At 33.1% G+C, this 12,482-nt stretch overlaps 2 protein-coding genes across 2 annotated transcripts; both read left to right on the top strand.

The window, feature by feature from the left end:
- Nucleotides 1-2,043: 2,043 nt before the first annotated feature.
- On the top strand, nucleotides 2,044-3,725 carry LOC107877641 (replication termination factor 2). The gene has a single exon (XM_016724335.2). The coding sequence runs from the start codon at nucleotides 2,267-2,269 to the stop codon at nucleotides 3,446-3,448; it is 1,182 nt and encodes a 393-aa protein (XP_016579821.1). The 5' UTR covers nucleotides 2,044-2,266; the 3' UTR covers nucleotides 3,449-3,725.
- Nucleotides 3,726-5,080: 1,355 nt separating this feature from the next.
- LOC107877640 (glucan endo-1,3-beta-glucosidase) lies at nucleotides 5,081-12,008 on the top strand. The gene is made up of 3 exons (XM_016724334.2): nucleotides 5,081-8,199; nucleotides 11,327-11,657; nucleotides 11,776-12,008. The coding sequence occupies exons 1-3, from the start codon at nucleotides 7,159-7,161 to the stop codon at nucleotides 11,802-11,804; spliced, it is 1,401 nt and encodes a 466-aa protein (XP_016579820.1). The 5' UTR covers nucleotides 5,081-7,158; the 3' UTR covers nucleotides 11,805-12,008.
- Nucleotides 12,009-12,482: the final 474 nt, after the last annotated feature.

The raw sequence follows: 12,482 nt of genomic DNA on the forward strand, positions 1-12,482 counted from the left end.
AATCAAGTCCACAATTAACTTAATCAAGTTTTCTAATGATGTTTGACCCTATCTGTTGGTCAATGTCACCAATCCTTCATTCAAGACTTAAAAGACACCTTTCCTTCAATTTTCTCTTGTTAGATGCATGTTAATAAATGAGAAAGATTTCCCTCTTTCCATTAATTGTTTATTAATAATAAACTTCTTCTTATACTTATTTACTTTAAAGATTAAAAATATTTTAAAAAATAATCAATTTTATACCTATCATTAAGTACTAGTTACGTGTATGTTGAGTCGTGTAATATGATTCTATACAATAATACTCTCTCTGTTACAATTTATGTGTGTGATTTTTCTTACTTGATATGGAGTTTAAGGACCCGTTTGGCCATAAAAAAAATTATTTTTTTCAAAAAATTATTTCACTTTAGTAAAATTGGTGTATTTGGCCATAAGAAATTCAAATCCAATTCCAAATTATTTTTGAAAAAGTGAAAATAAGTTTTACTTGTTTTCATTTTTTTCAACTTTAATTTCAACTTTATTTATTGTTACAAATAACTCCATTTTTTTTATTTTTACAAAAACGTCTATTAATTCATCCAACAACCGAAGTTAAATGCTTAACTACCTCATTGCCCACTTCTTCCTACTTTACAACAATAACAACAACAAATCTAATGTATTTCCACATAGTTGGGCCTGGAAAGGGTAAAATATATGCAGTCCATACCACTACCTCCGACGAAGTAGAGAGGCTGTTTTCGATAGACCCCGGCTCAAGACAAAGGACAGTAAACAAAGTCGTAATAAAACATGAAACAAGATGGAATAACATAAATAAGACACTCACAAAGTAATACTATGGACTGACAAACCAAAGTCACCCACCACACCCAAATCTTCCTAACTATTAGCTCCAACCTATGTACCCAGTCCTAAGACTACTAGCCCGACTACATCAAAGCACTCCTAACTACTGGTTACGACTCACTCACACGCACTAGCCCTTTAACCTAATTCACGCCCACTATACCTTCTTATCTAGGGTCATGTCCTCTGTAAGCTGTAACTACTCCATGTCACGTCTAATCACCTCCCTCCAGTATTTCTTCAGTCTACATCTGTCCCTCCTGAAACCATCTAAAGCTAACCACTCACACCTACGAATTGGGGCATCCGTGCCCCTCCTCATTGCATGCCAAACCATCTCAATCTCACTTTCCGCATCTTATCCTTCACTAAATATTTTACTTCTCTCCTCCTCATTGCATGCCCAAACCATCCCGATCTCACTTTCCGCATCTTATCCTTCACTAAATATTCTACTTCTCTCTTTTCCTAACCGTCAACAATACATCAGCAGCACCTACAACAATTGCAATTGCGACCCTCATACGTAAAGTTAGTGGTATAGTATTCCTTTGAAAGGCATCCACTACTTTCCATCAATAAAAAATCTCAAAATTGAAGACAATTTTAATTTTTTTCTTCTTCCTCAAAATCACCTCGTGATACAATAGAACCTTAATCCATGTAAACTACTCTTTATGCAATATCAACAACAAAGGTAACATTAGTATCTCCTTTCATATTTGATTGTATCTTTTAAGTAAATTGGTTAAGTTGGATGTTTTTGATTGGTTTTAAAAGTTGGAGGTATAAATTATATTTTAAAAAGTCTTTTCAAAACTCTAAAATAAAAAAATTATAAAAAGTAATAGTCAAACACAACTCCAACTTCAATTTCAGCTCCAACTTCAAAAACTTTAGTTTTCATCGCCATATACCTACTAAAAAAGTAGAAAAGATTTCTAAGGTGTTTACTTTTGAATAGTAGCAGAAACAGTTTTTCATAAATTAAAAAAAAAAATTCTCTTCAAAAGCAGTTTTGAAAAAAAAATACATACTTAAAAACACTTTTAAAAGTTTGGACAAATATTAATTGCTACTCAAAGTTTGTTTTTTAAAATTTATTGGACAAACATAAATTATTTTTTATATTTTTTTTTGAAAAATATTCTTTAAAGTAAGCTAATTTTAAAAATTTGACCAAACAAACTATATGTGTTGGTATTTAAAAAATCAGTGACACCTCTAGGAGATTTTAGGAGGATTCACTTGACCCGAATATAAAACTAAACGGGTCAAATTTCAGAAAGACAAAACTATAAACACCTAAACTATTACAATCTATTCCCCTTTTCAAGAACCCAAAAGCTCTTCAATTCAGGTAAATTTTCCTAAAATTCTCTTCAATTTCAATTCATAAACCCTAATAATGAAACCCCAAATGCTCAATTTCCCAATTTTTGTACAATCCCCAGAGCTTCAGATCCCTAATTATTGCTTAAATCTTGAAAACCCTAACCCTAATTTCACCTTACAAGACCTTAAATCATGTTTTCTTGATAAAACCCAGAAATCATTTGGGTTAATTAAGGATCTTGTCTATTTCACTTTTGATGGTCGACCCATGAAAGAATCGACTTTGTTATGTAGTTCTGGGATTAGCCCTTTTTCGACGTTGGTCCTACGTTTACGCCTTCGTGGAGGTGGGGGTGATGGGGGTGCCACGGGAGCGGAGTCCAGGGATTGTTATCTTAAGATGTATGCAACTAAGAAACCTGATAAAATTGACCCTAATGAGATTAGGTTGTCTAGGTGGTTGAATTGTGCATTGTCTAACGAGCCTTTGAAGCATCCGGTTGTGGTTGATAAACTTGGGAATTTGTTTAATAAGGAGGCTTTAGTTGAGGCATTGTTGAAGAAAAGTGTGCCTAAGCAATTTGGGTATGTTAAGGGATTGAAAGATATGATTCCGGTTGAGTTGGATGTGATACCGGGGAAAGAGGATAGAGGACTTGGTGATGGTGAAGGGACGGGGTTTCAGTGTCCGGTAACGGGGTTGGAATTTAATGGGAAGTATAAGTTTTTTGCTTTGAAGGGTTGTGGACATGTTTTGAGTGCAAAAGCTTTGAAGGAAGTGAAGTCGTCGGCTTGTTTGGTTTGTCACAAGGAAATTGTGGAGGGTGATAAAATTGTGATTAACGGGAGTGAAGAAGAGGTTGCGGTTTTGAGGGAGAGGATGGAGGAAGAAAAGGCGAAATTGAAGGATAATAAGAAGGTGAAGAAGGGGAAGAGTGGGGATGTAGCTGTGAATGGTGAAGAGGTTATGGGGGCACCACGGTTGAGCGGGATGAAACATGGGATTGAGGATAAGGTAGCAGGCAAGGATGTGAGGAAAGTTGAAGGGAATGGTAAAGTTGGCATTAACAGTAAGATTGAAGTTAAGGATGTGAAGTGTAGTGCGAGTAACGGGCCAGTGAAGCGGTTCAAGGCTGTTGATGTAGCTCCAGCTCATGCTACAAAAGAAGTCTATGCCTCTATTTTCACTTCTTCAAGCAAGTCCGACTTCAAGGAGACTTATTCTTGCAGATCTTTGCCCCTCGGAAGAAACTAATAGCTGTTTTTATTGAGGTGATCTGCTAGTGTCTTGGACTGGTTTTGTTGTCTTAGAATGTTGTTTCACGAAATATAGTTACATTCTAGACCACTGAGTCAAAGATGTTGCCTCTTGCCATTTGATTCAGTCGGTACTTTATTTGTATTACATAACATTGTCATTGTAAATTTGATATTGCCTTTCAGTGTCTGCTTGAAACGCTTTAGTAGCTTTTGTTCACTCACTTATGCCCATTTTCTGTTGATTTCTTATAAAAGATTGGTAGTTCTAGTAATCCTTTTTGAAACAATGTACTTCTAGTAGTTGTTGTGATTCTGATACCGCTCATTCCGCTTAACATAAGTTGGGTATAATTCCCAATCCTCATGGGACTTTAGTGGTCGATTAACTCTCGAGTGTCTTGACGGTGGGTTTGCTATCTTCTGTGATTAGTAGATGCCTTAATTTAACGTGTTGTACTGGTTTTCCTGGAACTTGACATTCTCATTTAGTTGGGTATAATGCCCAATCCTCATGGGGCTGTAGTGATCGATCAACTCTTGAGGCTTCGTTTGATGTAGTGTAGTATTCAGAGGAGAGCCTTTACTTCATCGTAGCATGACTGATTTTCTGGCAGGAAGCTCTTCTCTTATATGATTTGCCTATACTAAAGATTTGTACCAAGATCCTGTGTGGCTCAATTTGCCTTTGCTAAAGATTTTGTTTACCCAGTCGCGATATGATCCTGCACCTAGCAAATCACTCGAGTAACTGGTGATATATTGACCAGAAGATCTTATAATCATTGGTAACTTTAGGGTCTACCGGAAACTTCTCCACCTCCACAAGGTAGGGCTGGGGGATAGGGCTACGTGGTATGACTCTACTTGCAGGATCACAGACTTACACCGGGTATGTTGTCATTTTCATTAACTGTTAAAGACTCTCAAATAGGTAAATTCTCTTGAAATGAATGCAGGCTTTCATTTAACATCATCCTCTCCCTCATCATCCAGCTAATACTACATAGAAAGTCTATTCCTCTATGTTCATTTTGTATCTTAGATGTTTTTGACTTATAAAAACTGAATAGAAAAGCTGCGTACACACACCACCCTTTCCCAACCCCACTTGTCGGATTATACTGTATATGTTGTTATTATCAGTGCATGAAAGAGGTGTAGATGTTGACTTGATCCTTGATGGACATGCTCGTTGGATTACATTATTGAATCTAGTCTTTCTTGAACTATGTTGTTCTGTCAGTGTCTTGGACTGGCTTTATTGTCTTAGAATGTTGTCTCACGAAAGATAGTTGCATATGGACCACTGTGTCGTAGATGTTGCATCTTGCCATTTGATTCAGCTGGTACTTTATTTTGCATAACAAAACATTGTCGTCGTAAATTCGATATTGCTTTCAGTTTCTGCTTATGACACTATAGTGTTGTAGTGTTGTGTCAATGACAGTTGTCTGGTGGTTTCATGGTCTCTTTTATGTCACTTCTTGTTGTGCCTCTGATCTTGGTTCGTTCGAGTGTGGCTCGATTTGCCTGTCCTAAAGATTGTGTTTATCCAATCATGATATGATTTACACCTGCCAAATCGTTCGACTAGCTGGTCATCTATTGATCAGAAGATTGTATAATCATCGTTAACTGTTAACGATGGTCTCAAATAGGCAAGTAATCTTGAATTGAATGCAGGTTTTCTACACTATAATGTGTACTACACTATATTGCTTTATTTGCTTTTATCTATATATGATGCTTTTTTTTCGCAATCTTGGTTCAGACACATTTTTTTGAGTCGACGATCTATATATACTACATTGTGTGTCTCACAAAGGTCAGGATAAGGATGTACCACTTGAATCAGCGAACAATCAAACTCATTGGGACCTTCTTCAACTTCAGGATGTGATGAGTCGACATCGAGGTGTCAAACAACTCTATCGATAAGAGCTGTTTGTGAGTCATCAGCCTGTGATCCTTGATATATCTTGATCCATTGAGCTGTTATCCTCGACGTATCTTTGATCCATTGAGCGAAACCTCTTCCACATGGGACTCTCAAATCGTTATGGCCGATTTTCGTCTCTGTTTGACCAGTTGGTCTCGTACCCTTTTAGACTCCATTTGTGAGACTGCAATGGAGTGCTTGGTTGGTTAGTTTTTAATACATTGACAAACAATTAATCTTTGCCACAAATGTATTAATTGAGTAATTAGTTAGCTTTTAATATGATCACAAACAATTAATCTTACACGTTATGTCCATGAAGAAGTTGCTTTACACCAAAGCCCAAAGCAAATTGAGATGCCAATTAACGCAAAGAGTACTATAGAAAAATGTGCATTCTATTTGTTATTTTTATCATTTTAATAACTTAGGCTTTTGAAATTTATGATTAAAATAAATTTTAGACATTCATATTATTGTAAGTCAATTTGTAAGGAAAAAATTGAATTTTAAATTAAATTATTTTTATTTTTGAGACATACTGCAAAGTAGGAACATAAATTAAGACGGAAAAAGTAATATCTTCTTAAGAGGATTGCAAAGCCTACTATAAATAAGTAAAATCAAACAAATAAAATACTATAATAAATTGAAAATCCACAGGTTTATATAGAGTATTAAACATTATGTCATATCAAACGATTCACGTAAACTGAAACGAAAGGAAAGAGTAATATAACTTTATTAAAATGGTACATGATGTAATTCTGAGTGTGTGGTCCAACTGAAATCTGGATAATGATGTGTTACAGTAAAATGTTCACGGGTGACACGTTCAACACATAATTTAATTCAACTCAATTTATTTTAGGTCATAATTAAATTAGACCATTTCATTACTGTATCAATTATTAATTTTTTTATTTCATTTAATAATTTAATTTTTGATATTTTATGTTCATTCTTATATGAAATCATAATCTCTCTATAAAATTAAATATTTTATTTATGCATTTTATAAAATTAATATAATATTATATACTGACACTCATGCTATAATAAGATGGAGATTTCGTTTGGTCATAAAAATCATAATTTTTTTGAGTTAGGGTTGGAGTTAAAATTAAAGTTGGAATTGTGTTTGACCGTAAATATAAATTAAAGTCATTTTTGAAATTTTATGAGAAAAATATGAGTGAAAAAAAGTAAAAATAAGTTCTTATTTTTACTTTTCAAAATATAATTTTTCAAAATTATATTTTAAATTTCTTATGATTAAATGTATTTTGTTATATTTTATTAAAATAAAATAATTTTTTAAAAAATATAAATAATTTTTATGATCAAACGAACTTCACTTTCAAAAATATCCGTTGTCACACTTCGGACATATTCATCAGCGTTGTTGCGCAACATACGCGTAATCAACATAGTTTTAACATATTGTAAGTAATAATTATGGTATCCTTTTTCACCTTTGTTGCCACGACACGTTTATCCTATTCTATTCTATTCTTCCCTCTAAATATAATCATCATTCATCAAAAATAGAATCTTGAAAATAGTCCCCAAATTCTCAAGCTCCTCTTTCCAAAAAAAAAAAACTGTAAATCTAGAACCCTCCATCTTCCTTCTTTCCTTTTGGTCAAAATAATTCAAAATCTAAATTTGACCTTTCTTTCTTTATTTATCAAATCAACCTTATTGTTATTCCTATATGAACAATACCTTTCCCCTTTTTCCCTCTCACCATCTTCACATCAACCATGAAGATATCTAGCAGAAAACATTCATTTTTACTGTTGTTCTCTATTGTTGGTCTTTGTCTTCGTTGTGTAATATCTATAGGTGTTAACTATGGAACTATGGGAAACAACCTTCCACCACCAACACAAGTAGCTCAGTTCATCAAGGACAAAACGGTCATAGACCGTATAAAAATCTTCGACATCAACCCAGATATCCTGCGCGCTTTCGCTAACACAGGTATCTCCGTTACGGTCACCATACCTAACGGCGAGGTCCCGAATCTACTGGATCTCGCCTATGCTCGACGATACGTCGAGGCAAACATTAAGCCTTTCTACCCACTCACGAAAATTGATGTGGTGCTAGTTGGAAATGAGGTTTTACATTGGGATACACCAGATGTGCAAATGAAGTTGGTACCAGCAATGAAGAATGTGCACAAAGCTCTAGGTCTTACCGGGATGAAGAACGTAAAGGTCTCGTCAGCTCATTCACTTGGCATCCTGTTGCGCTCGAATCCGCCGAGCTCAGCGAGGTTCAGACCGGGCTGGGACGTGGGGATTCTAGCGCCAATGCTGCAGTTCCTGCGCGAGACTAAGTCTCCATTCATGGTCAATCCGTACCCCTACTTCGGGTACAACCCGAAGCAGGAGGATTTTCTACTATTCAGGAAGAACAAAGGCTTATATGACAGATTCTCAAAAAAATGGTACAACAATTCCTTCGACATGCTGCTGGATGCAGTGTACATGTCGATGGTGAGATTGAAGTACCCGGATGTGGAGATAGTTGCTGCCGAGACGGGTTGGCCATCGCAAGGGGAAACGTATGAGCCGCAATGTACGGTTGAGAATGCGGCGTCGTATAATGGTGGATTGGTGAAGAAGTATAATTCGGGTACTGGAACGCCATTGATGCCGCACAGGAAGATAGAGACTTACATTTTTGGTTTGTTCAATGAGAATACTAAATCCGGGTCATTGGCTGAGAGGAATTTCGGGTTGTTTCGACCCGATTTCACACCAGTTTATAATATTGGAGTTCTCAAAGGAGAACAGGTAACTTTAAATTTCAAACATTAGTATAATTTTTTGTGTGTTGGATTTGTGTTGTGTATCGAAATTGGCCTCTCTACCACACATTCGAGGTAGAGGTAAGGTCTATTCTCTTCAAAACTTAATTCATAGGATTACATTGTGTATTATTATGTTGTTATTGTTAGATTAATCTATCCCCACATCCTAATTTGTGAAACTATATGGTATATTATGTTGTTATTGTTAGATTAATTTTGTGTATCGAAATTAACCTCTCTATCATTATACCATCGAGGTAGATGTAAGGAATACGTGCACTTTACTCTCCTCAGAATCTAGTTTGTGGAATTATATTGTGTATTATGTTGTTAGATTAGTGTTCTTGCTAATTGTTGTTAAGGTTGATTTTCTTCTCTTATTAACACATAAGTGGAGTAGTTTTCTTATGTTAAGTGTAATTAATGAAGTGGGATTTCATTAAGTAATGATTTTTGGTAGATCAACTTTAGTGATATAGTAGAAATTTGATTAAGTTAAAGAGGGGTATTAAGGTCTAATTGAGATTATGATGATTTAAGCTTATACAACAAATAATTACAAATTTTTTAATTTTTTTTTTGTCTTTTGGGTTAAAGTGCTTTTTTTGGCAGTTGCATACAGCTGGTTGTAGTGCATAGTTGCGAATATGTTTTCCATGTGAAGGGCACTTCCGCACTTGGTTTCATGCGTAAAAGAGCGCGTAAATTTAATGTCCTTTTTGTTTTATATTAGTTGATTATTTTATTAAAAATAATTATTTATATTAATTAATTATTTTATTAAATTTAAAAAATATTAATAAAAAATAATTTTTTTATAATGCTCTTGTAACTAATTTTTTTTGAAAATTTTCATACTAATTCATAAAGTTCTTAAGAAATTTTTAAATTAGTAAAATTACTTTCATCATTTCAAAGTAGTTGACACTTTTTTGAAAATTATTTATTTTAATTTAGTTGTTCTTTTAATAAAATTAAGAAAATATTAATTGTATTCTTTTGATACTATTTTTATCAGTAGTGATTAAACGATTAAATAAAATATATGTATTCAAATTATATTTTGAAAACATAATTAATAAGAATAATTTGATAAAATAAAAATTTATTAAATATTTTTTCAAGAAAAGTATCTAGTAAAAAAAAATTAATTATTTTGAAACGAAGAATATTTTTATCTATTATTTTTAAATATTTGTAAAACGTAAAATATGAAATAAAAGGGTGTACATATAATTGTTTAAAATTCCCCCCTTTATCTTAATGAATTGATGTGTAACTAGATTTTTTGTTGGATTTTACCAAAAGAATAATAAAATTAATGAATTTTGATAGACACGTGGCATGTGGATAATTGAAAAGTTGGCACCTGTTACTGGCAATCACATGTTATTGTACTACTTAGTAATAAAATTTCTTCATTGGATTCTCTTACATTAATAATAATCAAAAAAGGTGGCTACTCTTATCATTTTAGTACACGAAAAAGTAAGGCATGCTGGAAAATCTAACTAGCTACAACCTAATGAACATGTGTTGTCTAATTATAATTTCATTTGAAATAAATTGTTTAATATATATTTCTAATAAAAAAATTATCATACTATTTGTATCTGGATTTGTTATATTTGAGTCGGAGATTTATCAGAATAGGATGAAATACGTATACATTTTATTCTCCTCAAATTTCACTGAGTATGTTGTTGTTGTACTTGTGATATTTGAATTGGAGGTTTTTTGGAAACAACCTCTTTATCTTTTTGAGGTAGTAGTGAGTTTTACGTACACTTTATCTTTTTCGAACCTCACTTATGAAATTTTATTGAATATGTTGATGTTGGTGTTGTAATATTTTCTAAAAGAATTTGTGATTTAAAATAAATTTAAATATTTGTGCAGCTATATTATACCCGAGTATCTATTGAAATAGACTCGCTATTTTTGAGGTATAAAATAGTACTTTCTTCATTTTAAAAAGAATGACTTTGTTTAAACATTTAGGGGTCGTTTGGTAGATGTATAAGAATAATGCAGTGATGTATTAGTAATGCTTGTGTTAGTTATACTTGCATTAGTTATGCTTGTCTTTTTCTTATGCAGTGTTTGGTTTGATGTATTAAAAAAATATGAATTACATAATTTTTTTTAATTTTTTTTTTTTTACATAATACCCTCAATATATATGTTGGAAAGGATGTGGAAAATTTGTTGAGGGGTAATAGGGTCTTTAAGCATGTTAATGCACGCATTAGATCCATTGCACTAATAATGTCATGGATTTTGAGGTATTAGTATACATACGGTAAAAAGGTGTACCAAACAAGGTACTACTAATACACATTAAACTAATGCATGCATTAACATTCCAATACACTCTACCAAACGATCCCTAAAGATATATCAGATGTATTAAAATGCACTTTAATCTTGTGGTTTTCAACATGTCAGGTGGAAAATTGAATTAAAGAATTGCTAAAATAAGAAAGAATCATTTTTTTTAAAATGAATTAAAAGAAAAATATGTCTTTTTTTTTTCAAACGAAAAGAGTAATATTTTCTGAACAATTTTTTTTTTTGGTTAAAAATTTTTTTGAACAAATTATAAAAGAATAATGTAACATCGAGACAGAGAGAATAATATTAAGAAAATGAAAAAGAAATCAATTTGAGCATCTTCTTTTTTCTACTACTTTGAATCTTGTCTTTATTTTTATTACTTTTCTTCTTTTAAAAAAAAAAATTATATATTCTGCTGCTTTTTTGGGTGTATTGCTTTTGCCTGTTTGCTTAAATGATGGCAATTATCGTGGTTCAATATTTTAAATAATCTTTGCGAATAATATATGGCGGTTTGTTATGACCCGTTATTCAATTCATCTTAATTCAAGCAAATTTTAGTTGATCAGTTGATAGGACTGGTCGTCGAGCTAATTCTTTCTTGTTAGGAATTCAATTGAACTCCCTTCCCTCTATCTTTGCCTCGGGTTATGATCAATTTTTTGATTCAACCTGTTTAAACGTAATTCAGTTCATTCATTTGTCACCTATTATCGCTTACATAACCTTCGTTTAGCTATTGATATACATTTTTGTAATTTTGACACCCACAGGGTCACCCAACACCTTCATTGCCCCCACCAAAGACTGGGGGAGGCAACAAAGGGCAACCAAAAACACCAGTAGTAAGACCACCGACTCAAGACAAGAAATTCTGCATGCCAAAGGTTGAAGCGACCGATGCCCAATTACAATCCAACATTAACTACGTGTGCAGTCAGGGAGTTGACTGCACGCCAATTCAAGCGGGCGGTCCCTGCTTTAGCCCCAACACCATTCGGTCTCATGCGGCCTTCGCTATGAACTCTTACTACCAAAAGATGGGTCGCAACAGCTTTAACTGTGACTTTGCTGGTACTGGTGTCGTCGCTTTTGATGATCCAAGTAAGTCATATTTATATACGCATTATATGATCTCGTATAAAATTATATGCATTATATATACGACTATTATACAAGAAAAAATTAGGTATACATTCTAATTACATTCCAATTTTGCTAGGTTATGGCACATGCAAATTCCAATCTTGAATGTACATGCAGCTGAAGAAGATTTTTCTAACCACTCATGCATTTGAAGGATTAGCATTGGCATAAAATCTTTATATATTATGTTTGTGTACTTTGGTTTATGCAATTAATCTAAATTTATTGGTATGTAATGTTCTTTTATGTGTCTCTAGTGTAATGCTTAATGTTATATCTATTTCATTTCTCTTCTCTATTTGTTTTCAATATATTCTAAATATAGTGTATTAGTAGGTCTTATTTTATTTTATTTTTATCAGATGTCCCCGAAGGGACTATTAGTAGGTCTTAGATATTTGTTTTTTAGCATGAGAAAAAAAAGATTGTGGGATTTACCTCCCAATAACAATATTTGAATCAACATTCACAGTGGCGGAGTCACATTGTGGTTAGGGGTTCATTCGGATTTCTTTCGGTGAAAAATTATACTCTTTCGTGTTAAAAAGAATGATCTACTTTTTTTTTTAGTCTGTGGAATTTACCTCTCAATTACAATATTTGAATCAACATTCATAATGGCGGAGCCACCTTATGGTTAGGGGTTCATCCGAATCTCTTTTGGCGAAAAATTATACTTCCTCCGTTTCAAAAAGAATAATCTACTTTTGTTTTTAATTCGTTTTAAAAAGAATGACTTTTTCCCTTTTTGACATCTTAATTTTAACTTTTCATGTATTTTGG

The sequence above is a fragment of the Capsicum annuum genome, chromosome 7 (genome assembly GCF_002878395.1).
Source record: "Capsicum annuum cultivar UCD-10X-F1 chromosome 7, UCD10Xv1.1, whole genome shotgun sequence".
NCBI lineage: Eukaryota > Viridiplantae > Streptophyta > Magnoliopsida > Solanales > Solanaceae > Capsicum > Capsicum annuum.

Excerpts from the sequence above, each read along its gene's own strand:
- LOC107877641 (XM_016724335.2), top strand. The coding sequence starts at position 2,267 with ATGAAACCCCAAATGCTCAATTTCCCAATTTTTGTACAATCCCCAGAG.
- LOC107877640 (XM_016724334.2), top strand. The coding sequence starts at position 7,159 with ATGAAGATATCTAGCAGAAAACATTCATTTTTACTGTTGTTCTCTATT. Across the intron at positions 8,200-11,326 it reads GAGTTCTCAAAGGAGAACAG|GGTCACCCAACACCTTCATT; the intron begins GTAACTTTAAAT and ends TGACACCCACAG. Across the intron at positions 11,658-11,775 it reads CGTCGCTTTTGATGATCCAA|GTTATGGCACATGCAAATTC; the intron begins GTAAGTCATATT and ends CAATTTTGCTAG.